At 38.1% G+C, this 20,666-nt stretch overlaps 1 protein-coding gene across 1 annotated transcript in view; it reads right to left on the reverse strand.

Moving 5' to 3' along the window:
- Positions 1-15,725, reverse strand: part of triqk (triple QxxK/R motif containing) — a 37,971-nt gene extending 22,246 nt beyond the window's left edge. The window contains exons 1-2 of the mRNA XM_053490531.1: positions 15,631-15,725; positions 8,414-8,483 (exon numbers count right to left, since the gene is read on the reverse strand). Coding sequence (XP_053346506.1) covers positions 8,414-8,474 — 61 coding nt within the window. The 5' untranslated portion in view covers positions 8,475-8,483; positions 15,631-15,725. The remainder of the gene's footprint in view (positions 1-8,413; positions 8,484-15,630) is intronic.
- Between the last annotated feature and the right edge of the window lie 4,941 nt (positions 15,726-20,666).

Below are 20,666 nucleotides of genomic sequence, written 5' to 3' on the forward strand. Positions count from 1 at the left end.
CATAATAAAACATCATAAGCATTCAGCGCTCTGGGAGTGCACAGTTGGGCGTACAGCTTTTTCCCTTTAATCCTAGCTACGTTTACATGGACAATATTTCTTCAATCTTGTGAAATCATTCCGTCCGCAGATTCCAGCATGACTGTTTACATGGACGCTGATCCGATAAGATGGGCGTTTACGTGCTCGGAGCGTTTAATCAAAATATAACTTTTTGACATGTGCAAAGCAGTTCAGCCTGCTGTGAAGTATTTAATTTGCTGGAAATGTAACGGAAGAAGTATTTTTCTCTCATTTTTTTAATGTTTGTTAGGCGTCCAATCTTAATAAATCCTAACTTATGCGTTATGACTGGATAGAAGAAATCTATGATTGGTTGGATGCTTTACTACAAGTGAAATGTGAGCCAATAAGTGCCTTCTCCTAAGTCAATAAAAATAGACAGAAGACAGGTGGGAGCTTTACACGTCCCCTCACTTTCAGATTGGAAATTCATTCTGATCAGGTCAGAATTGAGTTGTTTACATAATGCATTTTTATTTCAAGTGGACCATTATTCCCATTATTAGCTGAACATTAGGATTCGCGGAAACCCACTTAGTGATGCAATGGCGAAAACGAAAGCAGGCATGGTGCCTGTGGCCTGACCTGAACGTGGTCTGTCAGAATAGCCTGGGCGTTGCTATGCCACCAATTTAAAAGCCATCCAGAAATTCCTTGCATGGTGGCGTGATGAATTTCGCTGCGTTCAGTGCCGCAGGCTGCACTGTGTTACACTTACAACCGGCAATTTAATGGGGGCCAATCAACACCACATGCAAGCTTTTAAAGGGCTACTGTAGACTCATTATTGTGTTTCTGATTTACCATTGCTCACTCTCTGGATGATCACATGCTTACTTTGTTTAAGTTTATAAGTACCATTGCTGTACTTCATCTTTTTTCTTGTGTCCAATTTGTGCTGTACACGGCACACAAATCCTGCGCTAATCTTACGTTCCTCCAATGTGGGATCGAGTGGGATTTATCATTCGTCTCACCTGGTAAAGAGCAGATTGGGATGTTTAAGAACGTTTGGTGCAGCTGGCTTTGATTTCTCAAAATATTCGAGAAATTGAAAAAAATGCTGCAGCATGAAGTCTAACGTTTGGTAATTATAGAGCGTAACTCTATAACATGCAGTATTTCAGGGTGTTACTGAAAATTCGAGGCGTCATAAGCAATTATGTTAAAGGATGCTACAGCTGATTAAGATACTTTATAACCAACGTCTGTGTCTTCATCTTTTATTCCAGTTACCCCGTACAGGGTCGCATTGGCCTGGAGCCTATGCTGGGAAACAATGGGCACGAAGGGTGGTACACCCTGGAAAAGGTGCCAATCCATTAAAAGGCAGACATACACACTACGAGGAAATTTGGAACGCCAATTATACTAATCTGCATGTCTTTGGTTTGTGGGAGGAAACCAGAGTATGCGAGGGAAACCCAAAAAGCACAGGGAGATAGAACTAGGAGATACAGGAATCAAACCCTTGACTCTGGAGGTGCAAGGCCCTAGTAGTAATGGGTCGGTCATAAACGATTTGCTCTTTTTGAACGAGTCTTTAACGTGATTCAGAAGAATGAGTAGTCTCAGAGAGTGATTTGTTCGTTTTCTACCGGGCGCGCATGCGCAAAGCATGGCAAATCAGTCATGTACAGAAAACAGAATTGAGTATTTACCTTTTGAGTCTTTGGTCCAAATGGTTCGTTCTTTTGTCATGTGACTTCCATAGACGCTATGCAGTGCAATAGATTTAAAAAAACGAACAATTCGGACCAGAAGATATGAGAGGTGAACTGCTCATTTTGTGTATTATAATATGTCCTTAACTGCATTGTAATATTTTCATTACAGGAACTCTAGACAAAATATGTGTATGTAGACATGCTGGGGGTCTGTTTATTGAAAATGTATCAAAAGAACAAAATGAAATAAATGGCTTAAATAAAGATTTGTTCATTTTGATGAATGAGATTTAAAAAACCGAGTCACTAAAACAATTCAAACTTCTCATCATTCACTAGGCCCTAGTGCTAACTATGCTCGTTCCTAATTACTGTACAATAAACCTCCCATCTGTTATTATGCTGATTTAAAATATTGTTGATTAATTTGGCAGTGAAAGCGTTGTCTTTTTTTTTTTTTTTTTTTTAAGTGTAATCAATTCCAGTTCCTTTACCACCCAGGTGCTTATTGCTCACTTGGATAAACACATCAACCAGAATAATAACTGTAAATGTATACAGTATGTAACGAATGAATCGATTCCACGTCTAACACTTCTAAAAGCAGAAGATGATTACTGGAATTCATCAATTATTACTCAATTCTTGGAGACAGAGTCACTTTCACGTGTTTATACATAACACTTCGGGTATAGTGTCTGTCTGGACAATTATGGACCCGACAAGAGCGAAGGACTGGAACAAAAAAACAAGCGATCACACAATCAAAAAAGTGACAGGCTTTGAAGGGGGGAGAAAGGGCAGGTGCATAAATCAGGAAGCTGCTGTGGCGCACACTGCTCTGAAAAGGAAAGAAAAGAAAGCAGTGAGAGCTTTTGTGACAAGGCTATCGGCAATGTTGTCCGGAATTAAAGTTAAAGGCAGTGTGATGCCTGATTGGAGAAGACAGTCTCGAATCCTAGCTAGAGGGCAAGGAACAGTGACAGCCTGGTGACAGGTCTCTGTTTTCCAGCGAGAGAAAGAGAGAGAGGGGGAGAGGCAAAGCACTGCCATCGTTCATCAGCAGGAAGCAGCGCTACAGGCTGACTCCCACCACATGAGAGCCATTTGGCCCTTGTCTCTCACATCACATCACAAAGGCAGAGAAGATAAAAAAATAAAATACTACACACACACAAACCAAGCTGTCTCAAGTAAAACACATACGCACACAAATAAAGAACCGGTCAGATATGACAAAAGGTGGACAAAGCAGAGAGAAGCACTGAGAACAGCACTCGAGAAAGAGTGAAAGCAAGTGGTTGCATATGCAGAGGGGAAAAAATGGCAATTTATGAATGAAATAGAAATAATGATTACACTAAGCACAGAGACTGCCCTGTATGGAGAAGAAGAATCGTTCATGTTTGACCTCTTTCAAACGGTTGAGTTGTCACTCTATGGTAAAAGTAAGGCTAGACATACAAATAATGAAAAAATTTTAAAAATGTAAAAAAAAAAAAATTTAAAAGTCACATAAAATGCAAAATCTTTGTGTGATGATGTAAGAGCACAAAAGTTTTGGCATTACCATTTAATTTTATATTATATCCACAATAAAGTTTTCTATTTTTGTACAGAATTTTTGTATATCTAAGTTTTTCTTATATTTTATATTTTGTTTTATCTTCTACAGATATATTTTCCTTAGCTAAAGTTTTTTCTATATTTTTCCTTATATTATTCCATATTTATTTAATTAAATATTAATCATATTTTTTAAGGTCACAGGCAGTCGTATAAGCATTTCATTGTTTATCACTGCATATAGTTTGTTATGGATGTGTATAACTGTATGTGACAAATAAAATTATTGTTTGATTTGTTTTTAGATATTAGATTCTCTTTTTATGTGAAAAAACAGCACAATATTTAAAAAGAGCATCATCTAGAGAAGCTTTTTTAGCATAGCATGCCTCAACCAAGTGGTAGAGATGGTTTAATCAGGGTAAGTTTCTGAATATGATATAGTTGGTACAATGCTTTTTTGATAGTTCTCAGTGCATGTGCAGTTATGCGCATTTTGTGCAGTTATGCATAGTTGCCAGGATATGCAGAAAAAACTACTCGGCATGCTTTAGGAATTTTTTTATGAAAATCTTTTATCATCATTCGATCTTTGACTAAAATCGATGATTGTCCCATCAATATGGTTCATTCGTTCATCTTCTTATACCACCTATTCCATACAGGGTTGCGGGGGACTGGAGTCTATCCCAGGAGACTTTGGGCAAAAGGCGGGGTACACCCTGGGCAGGGTGCCAATCCATCGCAGGGCACACACAAATCAACATTATGGGTAATTCCGGGAATTTCAATTGGAGTAATCTTCATGTCTTTGAACTGTAGAAGAATACCTCACCGAAAAACAACCCTAAAACTCTGAAACTGCCGAAATATGTTGTGTTTTACTGTGGCATTTCGCAATGCATTCTGCTTACGATTATGGTTGTATTCAGGCTTAATAAAGTTGTGGGAATGATTGTGACAGGGGACATAAAAAAACGGGAAGTTGTCACGAGTGTGTACACTAGCATGATGAAGATTAATCATGGTCATGTGAAAAAAAAAAATAGGAAACGTGTACATGTGATGCCGCGGCTGTAGCTTTCAACGCAAGCCTGGCGTGCCAGCACTGACTTAGCAAAGACAAAGACAGAATCCAAGATTTAAGAAAAACACCCCATACACACACACACACACACACACATTATCATGAAAACTCGCACTACATTATGAGAAGTAATAGCAGCATTTAAGGATGATGTATCAATCCTGAAACACTCAACATCACAAAAGCTCACTGGCCGAAAAAAAAAAAAAAAAAAAAAAACTAAACCTGACAGGATATAAATTACCTTCTCATTATGATTTCAAATTGCGTTGTGTATTCTTTCTTTTGTGTTCCATTGTGCCGTTTCAGGTGACACGTTTTTTCTTTCCGTTAAACAGAGATTAGTTGAAATTGGCCGATGGAGGCTCATTTCAAAGAAAACCGAGACGGAAGGAGGGATTCTTATTGTCCATTACCTGCTGTTATGTCCCTGAACAGACGAGATGAAAAAAAAAAAATGAAACAAAATCGAATCTGGCTGAAATGCAGAGGTTTCAGCAGGGGTTCAGCTTGTTATGTTTCTTCCTAGACATGAAACAGAGGTGCGATGCGACGGGGTGATGGCGCACAACAAGCTAAATAACCCCACTAAGGGGTTTGAAATGAGCTCACATAAAATAAAAACACGGGTAATGGTGGAGATGACAGACCGTGTTACTGTGTACACAATCTCGAGGCTGTGTCAACACAAAGCAAACTGGCTGCGCCTGGTGAAAGAAACATCACCCAGTTACATTTTCACAGTTAGAACAAAGCTTGGGTTTATAATTCAGAACTCGCGTTATGTAAGCGATATTATATCACCATTCGTGACACGTGCAAATCTGATTAATTGTCCATGACGGCAGCTCTCGCACCGGTGCCAGCTGTAATTGGAACCGCTGGTTTACGTATATATTCATGTACATTACTGTTTCTATAGTAACGGTTTAATTGCAGTGACGTATACGGTCGACAATCCCTAATCCCTAAAATCGACATGGGGTGTTCAAGTCAAACCGGGACTTCTCATTGTGAAGAATAACAGAACACAGTTATGAGAGTGAAAACAGCCTTTACAGTGTGGTACCTCGGCACAGAATGCCCAACCTTATGCATTTTTGCCTTAAGAACTGAAATTTTGCAAGAAAATTGCCTTAGCATGTGAAGCATTTTGGCATACGAGCAACAGAGCCGAACCACTGTTTTTCTCTATATATACCCTAATACACTAATGCACTGATCCCAGCGTTTCATTGGTGCTTGGATACACATCAAGGTGAAAAGTTTTCTTGGTACACCAGACTGAAACGCTGGCCTCCCAGGAACTCTAGAGCAAGGTCAGGACTGTATGGGGGATATGCCGAGTTTCTGTAATGTGCAAGTGGTGTGTGTGTATGGTGAATAGTTGTGTGTACAGTTCCCACAGCTAAGAGTCTCATCATTGAACTGTGCTTGAAAATGTCAATCAGTTTTATTATGTCTTCATTCATGGGAAACGTCATCATCAAAAGTCCCAGTTTGATTTGAACACCACAATTTTCCTATTCTATTCTTTTTGGCCTAATTTATATACTTTTACAGCACTAACAACTAATAATCTATTACTTACAGTATAACCAAGTTGACTTTTCAAAAAAAAAAATTATTAACATTATTATAAAGGAATATTTTATGGCCTCTTATAATTACACAATACTACCTATACATATAAAAAAAACCTGTAAAGTTGTCTTGTCTGTACATTGAGGATATTTGTGAAAAAAATGTGGATGAGTAATAAAACACATCAAGAAGGTTTTTGGAATTTGTGTCTGTCTGTTTGTTTGTGCACGCATCACGGAAAAACTGCTAAACGAATTTTAATGGGTTTTTCACAGGCGTATTTGGCTGAGCTTGAGGTAACATATAGGCTTTGTTTCATCGCAATCGGCCCACTGGATTAGAAGATATGCTACTTTGAAATATAAATGGAAAACTTGTATCATTAAAAAAAGAAGAAAGAAATCAACCTTTTTTCAACCATTAGTTCATCATTCAACAGTTTTTGTACATTTTTAAAAACCCGCTTATGAGTATGCAATTAAAGTTCATGCAAAGTTTTAAATACATACAGTGGTGTAAAAAACTATTTGCCCCCTTCCTGATTTCTTATTCTTTTGCATGTTTGTCACACAAAATGTTTCTGATCATCAAACACATTTAACTATTAGTCAAAGATAACACAAGTAAACACAAAATGCAGTTTTTAAATGATGGTTTTTATTATTTAGGGAGAAAAGAAATCCAAACCTACATGGCCCTGTGTGAAAAAGTAATTGCCCCCTGAACCTAATAACTGGTTGGGCCACCCTTAGCAGCAATAACTGCGATCAAGCGTTTGCGATAACTTGCAACCAGTCTTTTACAGCGCTCTGGAGGAATTTTGGCCCACTCATCTTTGCAGAATTGTTGTAATTCAGCTTTATTTGAGGGTTTTCTAGCATAAACCGCCTTTTTAAGGTCATGCCACAACATCTCAATAGGATTCAGGTCAGGACTTTGACTAGGCCACTCCAAAGTCTTCATTTTGTTTTTCTTCAGCCATTCAGAGGTGGATTTGCTGGTGTGTTTTGGGTCATTGTCCTGCTGCAGCACCCAAGATCGCTTCAGCTTGAGTTGACGAACAGATGGCCGGACATTCTCCTTCAGGATTTTTTGGTAGACAGTAGAATTCATGGTTCCATCTATCACAGCAAGCCTTCCAGGTCCTGAAGTAGCAAAACAACCCCAGACCATCACACTACCACCACCATATTTTACTGTTGGTATGATGTTCTTTTTCTGAAATGCTGTGTTACTTTTAGGCCAGATGTAACGGGACACGCACCTTCCAAAAAGTTCAACTTTTGTCTTGTCGGTCCACAAGGTATTTTCCCAAAAGTCTTGGCAATCATTGAGATGTTTTTTAGCAAAATTGAGACGAGCCTTGATGTTCTTTTTGCTTAAAAGTGGTTAGCGCCTTGGAAATCTGCCATCCAGGCCGTTTTTGCCCAGTCTCTTTCTTATGGTGGAGTCGTGATCACTGACCTTAATTGAGGCAAGTGAGGCCTGCAGTTCTTTAGATGTTGTCCTGGGGTCTTTTGTGGTCTCGGATGAGTTGTCTCTGCGCTCTTGGGGTAATTTTGGTCGGCCGGCCACTCCTGGGAAGGTTCACCACTGTTCCATGTTTTTGCCATTTGTGGATAATGGCTCTCACTGTGGTTCGCTGGAGTCCCAAAGCTTTAGAAATGGCTTTATAACCTTTACCAGACTGATAGATCTCAATTACTTTTGTTCTCATTTGTTCCTGAATTTCTTTGGATCTTGGCATGATGTCTAGCTTTTGAGGTGCTTTTGGTCTACTTCTCTGTGGCAGGTAGCTCCTATTTAAGTGATTTCAGGTGTGGCAGTAATCAGGCCTGGGGGTGACTACAGAAATTGAACTCAGGTGTGATAAACCACAGTTAAGTTATTTTTTAACAAGAGGGGCAATCACTTTTTCACACAGGCCCAGTAGATTTGGAGTTTTTTTTTCTCCCTTAATAACTTAAAACCTTCATTTAAAAACTTAATTTTGTGTTTAATTGTGTTATCTTTGACTAATATTTAAATGTGTTTGATGATCAGAAACATTTAAGTGTGACAAACATGCAAAAGAATAAGAAATCAGGAAGGGGGCAAATAGTTTTTCACACCACTGTATACCATATTAACACAAATGTAGTACATCATGTAGTGTACAGTATACTGTTGCATTACAAAGAGACATGACTTACTGTAACATAACAACCATTTATACCAGCACTATTCACTGTTGGTGTTACTTGGTACTATTTTAGTACATAATTTCAATTATTATCTTTCAATTTGTATGTCCGTCCACTAATTTTACAACTGGAGAAATTTTCTTCAAAACTACAGAAAAAAATAATAATGATAATACAAAAAAGTCTGAAAGCAAAATATGATGAAATGACAGGTGGTTCAAGACTTTTGTACAGTACTGTATCTGATAACGGTAAAAACTCACCGATCTGTTTGCGGTACTGATCGACTGGTAACTTTGCAGTGTTTGCATCCTTCTTTGCCATTTTGTGTCCCTGCAACAAAAAAAAAAAAGAACAGAATCTATTGGAAGACTGTAGACCGTCTCTCCACATTTCAAAGTCTTTCAGACATCCAATCAATATTGAGGAAGCGAGCACATTTACTTGAGCGAACATTAAAACGTACAAGCGAACATTAAAACATCTCAGTTGACAGAGGAAAAGAAAATCAATAATGTGGAGACAAAAAAAAAACCTTTTTGGTATAAACTGTAAGTAAAAAACCTTGAGTTCCACGAGCGCATTAATGTGTACGTTAAGAGCGGAAAGCATTGAACTTAGCGGTCAGTTTCACACATGCGCATTATCGTCAAACTTCTTTGTCTTTTATCTTAAATTTGCAATCACACTCTATAACAATAAGCATACTATATTTGTATTATTATTATTATTATTATTATTATTATTATTATTATTTTAGCAGCTGAAATTAAATCAAGAACATCAATTCATCAAGAACCTTGTTGTGACAGTGTGCCTGCGATCCTGGGACCTGAACTCGCCAAGTTCTGCTTATTACTGCAGAATCGCATCCGGCGAACTGGCATTAGCCCTAATGGTCGGTACTGAAGCTTTAATTCCAGGTACTCTGCTTTAGACAGCCTGCTTGAGTGCTATCCTGAAAGACTCACGGGTATTTTTAGCATTCAGTTTACACCACATAGCCCTTTGATTTATTCCCATGGCAACTGAGGAGAGAACAAAATAGCCTACCATATTTATTTACCTTGCTGCGGTTGGATTTTTCGATGGGTTAAGTACATACTAAAAACATTTGGGAGAATTTTTTATGGCAAAAGCGCTCAAATCTGATTGGACTGAAAGGCTTGATGAGTTTTCTTAAACGGCACGGCTCTGGCAATAGCGACAAGAGGTTGTCTATAGATAGACAGATATAATACCACGATTCTAACCACCATGGTTTGGCTAATAATTAAGATCAGGTTTATTATAATGAATATACTGTCTGTGTACAGTATGTATAGACCCTTTGCTCCATTACTTGCCAGATACCTGTGCCAAAACCCACATTTAAAACCAGTCTTGGAAGCACTTTCAGTGAGAAAATACATTGTCTCTACGAAGCTTTAACACTCTAAAGATCTAAACTAGCTTTGAACACAAGGCTGAATCCCAAATCCCTCTATAACCCCTGATCAAGGGCACTACTTGGTATGTGGAACAAGGAATTGTACACCTTACGTACTGTACCGCACTAACTTTCCATTTAACGCTATTTTGGATTCAACCCTAAAGCAGTTAAATAGTTAGCTGATATCCGAGTTCTTCACTCTTTTTTTACTAGATCAGGTGATCATCAGGTAATACTTATGTTTTTTTTTATGGGTCAAACATAATTATCATCGAAACGCAGTAGTACAGGAGCAGCCCGATGTAGGTTAGCGAGACGTCTCTCTTATGACGTCTGTTGTGATTGACGTCATAAGAGTCACATGGGGGGGGGGGGATTACAGTATGCAATACTGTGTAAAATAATTCTAATTTAAAAAATCCATTACGATGAGTCAGTTGACATTTTATGAGTAATAGTTGAGCTGTGCTTCCTAATATTTCTTTGTGATCATTCATTTTGCGTTAAAACCCAACCTACAATTGACCGCCAAACCTTTCCTATTGTTCCACCGTGCGTATGCTTGAAAACCCAGGGACCCTTTGTACTACCCATAATGCATTGCAAGCATGTCTCAGCTGCTGTATATTACTGAGAAATGGCTGTGAGATGTGACATTTAAATCATTGTGTAACATAATAACATGTTAGAGGTCAGATCTGTGCCTCTTTGTCAGTCTTTAGCTGAGCGTGTTGACTTATTTAGAGCATCGACTCGATAACCACGAATTTCCCTCCACATACCCAGAACAGAAACGCTTTAAAGCACAAAGGAATACTTTAACTACCAAACTACTAAGCAGGCTCACGGTTTTCTTTCCTACCAACAACCTTCGCTGAGATGCAATACTGTCTGTAGGGAATAAAACATGACCTATGCTGGGCCCTGATCAGCAAGTAGCTCCCTGTGAATGTGGACTGCCATCTTAAGTAAGATTCCAAGCCGAAACTGTTTCGGATCAAAGAGAACTGTGAGCGGTGTAGAGAATATGTGAACAAGGGTCCGTCAATTTTTCACCCATCAGTCATTGATCTTTGTTTTAGGACAAAAACAAGGATCTTGCATGAGACCTGGGATTAATTTCATGCCACATTTATTATTATTAACAATGACATATTACTACTATACCCTAATAATAATAATAATAATTTGCAAGTAATCAACATTTTTTTTAGCAATTTGTGACTTTTAATCTGCATACCAGGCTACGAATCTCACTCACATCTTTACCGCTTTATCCAGGGTCATTGAGGGTCTAGAGCCAATCCCAGGGGATTCAAGGCGGGGTACACCCTGGAAAGGGTTCACACAAACACACAAACACTATGGACAAATAGCCTAATCTGTATGTTTTTGGACTGTGGGAGGAAACCAGAGTACCCAGAGGAAACGCACCAAGAACATTCAACAGCCCTGAGGCAGGAATCGAACCCTCAACCCTGGAGGTGCGAGGCGACAGTGTTTCAAAAGGAGGAATTTTGGCCGGGGAAGTTCCCTTAACCGGCGAGCCCTACACAGGGAACTATAACTACTGCTGTTAGAAAACTAATCAGTGTGATGTGACATGACCCAAACTGGAGTTAATGTTTATGCTTTTTCAATGAAAAGTGCTAATTCCTAATGAACAACAAATCTTAATACTGCATGCATCCATTTATATTTACTGACGATATTAATGATGTAAATTGTATGAAATAGACATGAGAGAAAACTTGTTACACTGACTTATGTTTGCATTTGAAGTGATAAAATGCAGTTGAAATGGAGTCACCAGAAGTGTAAATGCACTTCTATAAATATTTTTTTTGTAAATTTATTGCTGTAAGTTATGTATTGATATACAGTATATGATCATATCATAAATATTATACTGTATTGATATAATCTACATCATACTATTTTTCCGCTCCTGAAGCATGTACTGTATACACTTTTTTTGTCTGACTCTGTATTTACATTGTACATATGTATATACACACATACAAGGGTGGGTCAAAAATTATCCGCACTCCGGTTATATTACAGTTATTGTGCTATATCGTTTTAGCAGCTCGCTTGCCAGCCCCTCTGTTTTTTTCCCCTTTAAGTTAAAAATGAAAAAAATATAAAATAAAAGATGCAGCTCTCCCATAGCAAAGAATCTCCAAGATGAGATCTCATGTTACTCTCTTCTTTGTCTCCTAGACAGAAATGAGCCATCTTTGAGACTTGAATGAGATTTAGCCATTTTCTGCATCTTCTCAAATGTCTCAAATATGATTCATTACCTCTTAACCTCAGAGATCCGTTCATATTTGTCTTGTCTGCGGCTCACATATTTATTGTTTCCTCAAAGCAGTGTTTCCCGCACATACAGTATACAGTAATTGTAAATTGTGCATTTGGGTTTTCTGATATGTTCTGATATGATCCTTTTTAGGTTCTTTATATTGAAGAATATAAATTCTGCTATTATGAATTATGAATTATATTCTGCTAAAAAAATGTCACTCTATATTGCACAATCCTGACTCATATACAGTATATTTATTAAAACATAATGCAGAGAATGGCTAAAAAATGCTTTGGGGTTTAAGAGCTAGGGTTCTCTGACAAACGGTGCCATTTACACTAAAGTACTTTTTTATATACTTCAACTTACTCTTCACATACGAGTGGATAGAGGGGAGGGATAGTAGGTTGGATCTCTGAAATGAAGAAGTAGATATGTAGCTTGGTAACAACTAAAGTCAATTACAAAATTGCTTTGTAATAGATAAATGTTTTATTTCAAAATCTAGCTTGTTTATTTTTTTAAAAATCCAACCATTATACATTATATATTTTTGTGTTATATTATTATTACACAATACTAGATAATACTGTTATATTATTATACAGTACACTAAGGTGTCCCTAGTTGATCAACATGGCTAACCTTTTACAAATGTGTACACCCTCATTAATTTGTTGAAATTAAACTGGCAAATGGCAAACTTACTTTACATTCTGTACAAATGTCATTACCAATAAAGAACTAAAATACAAGATACAGAATATTTTTTATCGAGAAGTGAAGCAACGAGATAATGTTTGTGTTCAGTGATTTCTGTATACAATTATGATTACATATACACTTTAACTTGGCTCCGGAATGGTCCAGAGTCTCCATCAGCACCACATCATCAGTAAGGTGAGCACCAGCTCATGAACAAGCTCAAGCCCCTCTCTTAACCTTCAGAAGGTTGGGAATAGAGTAGCTGAATGGTGTTTAGGTAAACCTCAAGTGTTTTAATATATATTTTTTGTTTTATTAGATACTAAGCAACTCCAGGAGTTGCAGACTTTGGACAAACTTGTTGGACATCCACCACAAGAGAAGTCTGATGTAGCCGGTGAGAGAGAACTTTTCCATACAGCAAGCAACCAATTCTGCTTTAAAAATGTTCATCTTCTTTTTAACTGATTCTTTTTACTGGAAGATTGTCACAATGCTGTGGACTTTGTGTAACTACCTTATAATTCATGCTTTGAGTTGAACAGTGTGACACTTGGTTAGGTTTTATGACATTTTGTATCATTTAGTGTCTTGATTTGCCAGATTTTGCTGGTGTCTGTTTTATTGTGTGAATTGTAAATTTATTACACTGTATGCTGTCAGCTGAGGATTTTTGATATGTTCTTTGATATGTAAAACTATAATATTTCTAATTTGTTTCATGCATCTCATTTATATCTGACTTTAATCTCATTATGATCTTATATATGGCTCATTTGCTTCTCCTTCAAATGCAGTTCTGTTTCTCATGTACATCTCAGATTTCTCAAATGTTTCTCAAAAGTATGTCTCGCTTTGTGTCTCAGTTATGTCTCTTTGTTTCTTCTACACCCCATGCGCCTGCCATATGTTTTAAGCTAAATTACAAAAAGCTGCACCATATATTCTACTTTGTTACATAACAACAACTTTAGCCTTTTTTTTTGCAGTTTACAAACAGTAACTGTTGAGATCCAACCTAAAGACAGACAGATAACTGGGATATAATGATGAAGTCTTTAAGAGGAAGTCAGCTGAAGCAGGAGAGGTGTAATCCCAGCTACGTAGACACATACGTGGAAATGACATGAATGGTTTTCCTGATGACAATAGAGGAAGACGGGAATTATAAAGTTTACACAACAAACGTGCCAACCCCCTAGGGCTCTCAAATCTTCTGAACAAGTGAGCGCGACCACAGCAGGAAGTAAACAAGGGGGTTGTGAGGGGTTTCCCTACACTTTCAGGCACTCAGCAAGAGGTCAGGAGGTGATGCGGGTCACAGGTCATGAACGCTACATAATAGCTTCCCAAATCACCATGCGTGGCTGCACAAAACTAAATAGTCTAATAGAGTTTAGCCATAAGCATGACCCATTTGCTAACACTGCTAATAATATTTTTGGTTTGCACGTTGTGAGAAGCTGTGAGCTATGCGTAAATAAGGCTGAAGGTAGCCCCTGGCTGTGTGCACTCCTGCTCAGGAGACTTTAATTAAGCGCAGGATCTCTTTCAACCGTTCTCACTACAGAGATTTTGAAGTGAACGAGACCAGAGGTTAACAGGATCGCCTCAGGCAGTTTCTCAAACAAACATGATGAGCAGATATTCTACCCGCAGTAACAGATAGAAAGTAAGCGTTCTACGGAATGCTGGGAAGGTGAGATGAGGTGAGCGTATCTTTTTATACTGAGACCTTGTGAGTATACAGAAAAAAATTACGTCAGTGCAAACAAAATTGTATTATTTCCATTTTTTTTTGTATAATTTGTTTAAATAAATAAGCAAACAAATTAAGCAAATATAAGCAAATAACAGTGAATAGAGAAGGGAAGGCAGTGAATAACTGAATAGCTGGAAAAAAAAATCTGAAAGAAAGAGAGAAAAAGAGAAAGTGGAAAAAAAATACAGTTTGTCCTCAACTGGCCTCCTGAATTTAAAGGTTACTATAAATGAATGAACCAGTGTAGAAACGAATAAAGGAATAAATAAACAAATGAGGGAAGAAAGGACTTGTTTTATGGTATTTTTCTAGATATTTGATGCACTTTATCCTTTAACCGACTAAATAAATGGATGGATGATTAATGAGTATGTAAGCATAGCGTAGAGCAAACCTCCATTTTGATTTAAGGATATTGCAATTGAATATATGGATGAACAACAAAGGGGCTGCATAAATGAATGAATGAATAAATGAATGAATGAATATATAGGACCTGGTGTACATAGGCACGCTGCATGTCAAAGATTGAGGAAGTAGATAGATAGATAGATAGATAGATAGATAGATAGATAGATAGATAGATAGAGATTGACAAACTTAATAGACAGACAGACAGAGATAGATAGATAGATAGATAGATAGATAGATAGATAGATAGATAGATAGAGTAGAGAAAGACAAATAGGTACCAAATGTATTCCATTTTACATCTTCTTTGTTTAACAGCAAAATGTTAATTAACATTATTATATATTAAGGATGTAAATACTGCTTTATTTAAAAGGGGTTCACTACTTTTTTCTACCACACAAACACACAGCGCCACGTACACAACACTACGTCTACAACCGACTGAGGTTAAATCCCAAACTGACCCCTCCTCCCTAGCCCTGTGCACTACAGAGTGTAGAACGTACTGGCTGCTGTGGCCTGTGTAGTGTAGAATTCGACCAATAATAAGCTCGATTGGGATTCAGCCTGTTCTATCCCGGACCTTCGTCCGCGCTGCTACCAAGTCCCTGTAGGCGGATCTAATAAAAAAAGATAGGCATAAAATCTGACCAATCACAGCATCGCTGTTACAAAATCGACCAATGAAATGAGGCAAAAGAGACGTTCAGCAGCGAAAACAGTTGGAAAGCGCTCTACTGAGCGCTGCATGTGCACAGCCCAAACAAAATAAAATAATTGATAAATTGAATGTGATGTTGTATACACGAGTCATGCCATATCAGTGCGAGATTAAGGATTAGGATTTTGTCCTTACCAGATATAAGAGAAATCTTTTCTACATCCAGTTCCTGTTTCAGTCTACGCAACCTCAGCGGGAATGCTACTGCAGCCAATCAGCGCCGTCTCTCCACCCAGTTCGTTCTTAAAGCGACAGGACTCTAAATAAAATTTATTTTGACAGTACACTACAGTAAAATGCTGGCCAAATCTGCCTCGTGTGTGTGGCAATGCTGCAGTGAGTAGTTAAGTGTTGAGTAGGACAAAGATGGAAGAACATCACAGTGAATCCTATTGCCAGGTTTTAAAGTGTCTGAGGAAGGACATACAGCGAAAGCGACCAGATACCAGCAACTACATAAGAGGCCTTCAGTCACAACCCATCTGTGCCACCAAGACAAAGAGACCAATACTTTATTCCTGTCTCTTTGCCCTTGTCATTTAACAGCCATTTAAATTTTAACTTTCTGGCTGCATACGTACATGCAAGCGTATTGCCTTATTATGCCCGAGGCGACATGGCGGGCAAAGTGACTGCCACTGTTTTGTGCTGTTTACATAAAAAAAATATCGTTTTTAACCTTTCAATGGGCAGCTAATTTGCAAACAGTGCAGCAGCAACTATTAATCTATTTATACAATGCCTGTAGCAGTGCCTACGGTTGCCACCTTTGACTTACAAAAAGACTCACACTTACACGCACACTGACCAAGGGACAAAAAGACTGACCTGATAAGACAGACTAAGGTGTATATGGGCTACAGTATTAGTCTCCATGTCTTCTATCCCGGACCTCCGTTAGCGCTGCTACCACTTCCTTGTCGGCGGGTCTAATAAAAAGATGGACATCAAATCTTGAATGTTGATGTTCTATACACGAGTGATGTCATATCAGTGTGAGATTCAGGATTACCTTTATTTTGTCTATATGGGCTAATAGTCTTTATATGTCTTTCTATTCTATTCTTTTATTCATTTTCTATACCACATATCCAGTCGCAGGGTATCCCAGGAGACTTAGGGGACGAGGCAGGGTACATACACCCTGGAAAGGGTGCCAATCTCTTGGGCACACACAAATACACATACATGTTATGGACAATTTGGGAACACCAAGTAACCTAATCTGCATGTCTATTAGTGATGCGCGGGTCGTCTGGAAACCCGCGTGTCGGGTTGGGGCGAGTCACAAAATTGTCACTTTATTTGCGGGGCGGGTCATTAAAAGCAAAATTTAATAAAAAATCCATATATATTGCGGGCAATTCCCTATAGCCTATATTAAATATTTGGGAATATCTATTTTCATATTTTATTAAGTTCTTAGATAAAGTTACGTCACATGACAAGTCACGAAAGCGCCAAGCAGCTACCGCTGCCAGTCACAACAAAAACAAAGAAATAAAAGTGACGATGAAAGACGAGGTGCGGGAATTTTCATAATTAAAAGAAACAAAGGTCAGGCTGCTAAATCTAATGTTTTAGCATTCTTTTTTTGCACAGCAAACGTAAAAATGCTAAATGAACATTTCCGTGTGATAAATAAAAAAAAAATGTCAGTAGTTATTTAGCGTAGGCTGTAAACTGTAGGCCTGCCCTATACAAATCTAAAATAAAAAATAGTTTAGCCTAGATTACAAACGCTGCTTTGTAAATGTTTAAAATGTATATCATTATCTTGTTATTAATATGACCTGATTTATCGTTCATATTCATAATCATATGTTGTTGCCAGTTTACAGGGCGATGTTTCCAAGCACTTTCAGGCTGAAATAAAGGCTGTTTTTATTTAAATTACAATGCCTAGTATGTCTATTTTATGGTCGCGGGTGCGGGTTGGAAAAATATCACTAAACCGCGCATCACTAATGTCTATGGACTGTGGAAGGAAACCAGAGGACCCTGAGGAAACCCACCAAGCATGGCTAAAACATGCAAACAAACAGCATGCTGCCCTATGTCTTTCTATTTATTTCTATTTAAAAAATATTTAAATATTTTTATTATATATATAAATATTCGCAACTAACCCAAATATCTAACAATAATTAGTTGTCACTTATAAATATAAAAATATTATATATATATAGTTAAGCAAGTTAAGCAATACCTTAAAATGAATAATTAAATAAAAAGCTTTTAAAAAATGAGTCTTTCAAGGAGGACGTGTGCTGTTTAAATTTTGCAAATGAAAAAAAAAACATGTATTACAAAATTATTTTTTTATTTATTAGAAAATAGAATAGCTAATGCACCTATGGACAATGGATAATGATCCCTATATGCTTTGCAGGCAAAGACACAGCAACAACTGTGTTTTATTATACAGTACACAACAATAAATGTAGCCAAAGGGTTTATTTGTAACATAAGTTTTTTTTTTTTTTTTTTTTTCATAAAGACACAAATGAGTGTTAAATTTCTGTACATGTACAAGGTCTCTGGGCAACCTATTTTACAAGTTCAGATAAATCATGGCGTGTGTATAAAATTACGACTTGCAACGCAATCTTATCATTTGCTTTGCATAATTAATTTTCTCTCATTTACATGCCGCATCCAAATGCACTGTCAAACTGATAAATGCAGAGCGCTTAAGGCTCAATACGTTCATTTGATGGGGAGAAAAATCATTCGCCGGTGCTTTGAAATCAGTAATGCAGTATTTGAATACACTATACCAAGGCAGAGGCAGGTAATTCAAAACAAAATACCTCCCACTAGACCATAATTAGTAAATGAAAAAACTGAATGGCAAGTGAAAAATGAATTCTCATCAACATTTATGATGATGTGCCATCGTGTCACATTAGTATATGAGAAAATGTAAACATCTTTTACAAAGAGTGTGTGTTTCACACACATTTTTTTATTGGTAAAAATGGATATGAATTATTAAGGAGAATTTATACGGAGGAGGAGAAATAAAGTGACTTTTATTCAGTACGAATAAAATGCTGAGATTTTGGGTCTTGACCTCACCGTTGTTGTTCAGCTGCTCCCGATTGGGGGTCACCGGATGTCCTTCCTAATTCAACCCTTCCACTTTATTCAGACATGGGACCGGCACTGAATCCAGTGGCTGAAATTTGGGCATTGGGTAGGAATCGAACCTGGGCCTTCTGCATGGCAGTCCAGAAACCTACTATAGCGCTGAGCCACCAATGCCCAGTTTTTGATCTCATTGTACATAATACAATTTTTCCAATATTTTTGTAGGTAATTGTATTTTAGTCTATTTTATCTTCCAGTTTTTGGGTAAGCCTGTGTCTTAGGAACATAAATACTTGGTTATTTCCCATCCTCCTTAAATAATAATTAAAAGAGCAACAACCGTCTTTTGGCTTTACAAAGTACATTTCATTTATTATGTTCATATGTATCCTATATCCAATATAGGCGGCACAGTGGCTTAGTGGTTAGAACTGTCGCCTTGCACCTCTAGGGTCTTGGGGTCTGTTTGCATGGAGTTTGAATGTTTTCTCAGTGCTCAGTGGGTTTCCAAAGGGTACTCCGGTTACCTCAGACAATCCAAAGACATCCAAATTGGGGTTTCCAAATTGCCTGTGGTGTGTGAATGAGTGTGTGAATGTTGACCGGAGGTCCTACAACAGTCATAAAAATGGAAATAAATACAATGGTCATTATTGGCCTCTACGGTCCCTAGTTCATAGATGAATGGATGGATGGATGGATGGATGGATGGATGAGTGGGTGGATGGATGGGTAGATGGATGGCTGGATGGGAGGGTGGATGAATGAATGGATGGGAGGATGGATGGGTGGACGGATTGATGGATTGATGGATGGATGGATGGATGGGTGAGTGGATGGGTGGGTGGACGGATGGATGGATGGAAGGATGAATGGGTGGACGGATGGATGGATGGATGGGTGGCGGATGGATGGATGAGAGGATGGATGGGTGGACGGATGGATGGATGGATGGAAGTATGAATGGGTGGACGGATGGATGGGTGGGTGGGTGGATGGATGGGTGGACGGATGGATGAATGAGAGGATGGATGGGTGGATGAGAGGATGGATGGGTGGACGGATGGATGGGTGGATGGATGGATGGATGGATGGATGAACAAAATTGTGCAGTGTAGATCGATCCAGCCATGGTTGTAAAGAGTTGTTATTAGAGCTTAAACCAGTATGATCATTCTGCACTTTCTCACCAACAGGATGTTTCCACCCATAGAACTGCTGCTCACTGATTTTTTAATTTAGTTTGTTATTGTTGTGTGTGAAGAAACCAACAACCATGCTATGGTCAAAATCACATAAATCATGTTTTTTTTTCTCCATTCTAATGTTTGATTTAAGCAGTAACTTGACTTGTATCTGACTGATCCTGCGCATTTTGAATGGTTGATTGCATAATTACATGAACAAACAGCTGTACAAGTGTTCCAGCTTTACTAGTCCTTTTAAAATGTATATGTAAAAAAAAGCCAGAAGTAAATGTATTTTTTTCTGTTTAATTCAGTCAGTATATCAAACATGCATTACATGCGAACATTACAATCCTGATATTCCCACCATATTTATTACTTGAGTGATTTTATACTGTATGCCTCTCATCTGTCTGGGGAATTCAACACTCCATCACACTAATGCGTGTTTCACTCTTATTCCCAGCCCAAAGTTATTGGTTTAGGGAGCGATGTACTAACACATTCAACTGTTTAATATTCTTATCTTCCCTCCACGGCATGCCTTAAGCCTGTAGTGAATTTCTCTGCTCTATCGTTGCGCCACAGAGGTCCCACGCTGACAAAACCGTGTAAGCAGCGATAGCTGTAAAAATGAATTTGGGCCTGTGAGATGCCTGGATTTATAAACTGCCTTTCCGCTGATAAACGCTTATCTGAGCATAAAATTTGTCCATTTCACTTATTGTCAGCTCACGGTGGTTGAAATGCATGGCTTTGAGTGCTCCTGTAGCATAAACCAGTCGCGTAGCTAATTCATTGCATATGAAGCCTACATTCAGTCCGTTATCATTCTGGCATTTTAAGAGCCCTGCGTTCAAACCAAACAATTATTTCCACTTGTGGTGGAGC

This window comes from Clarias gariepinus, chromosome 28 (genome assembly GCF_024256425.1).
Source record: "Clarias gariepinus isolate MV-2021 ecotype Netherlands chromosome 28, CGAR_prim_01v2, whole genome shotgun sequence".
NCBI classification, from domain to species: domain Eukaryota; kingdom Metazoa; phylum Chordata; class Actinopteri; order Siluriformes; family Clariidae; genus Clarias; species Clarias gariepinus.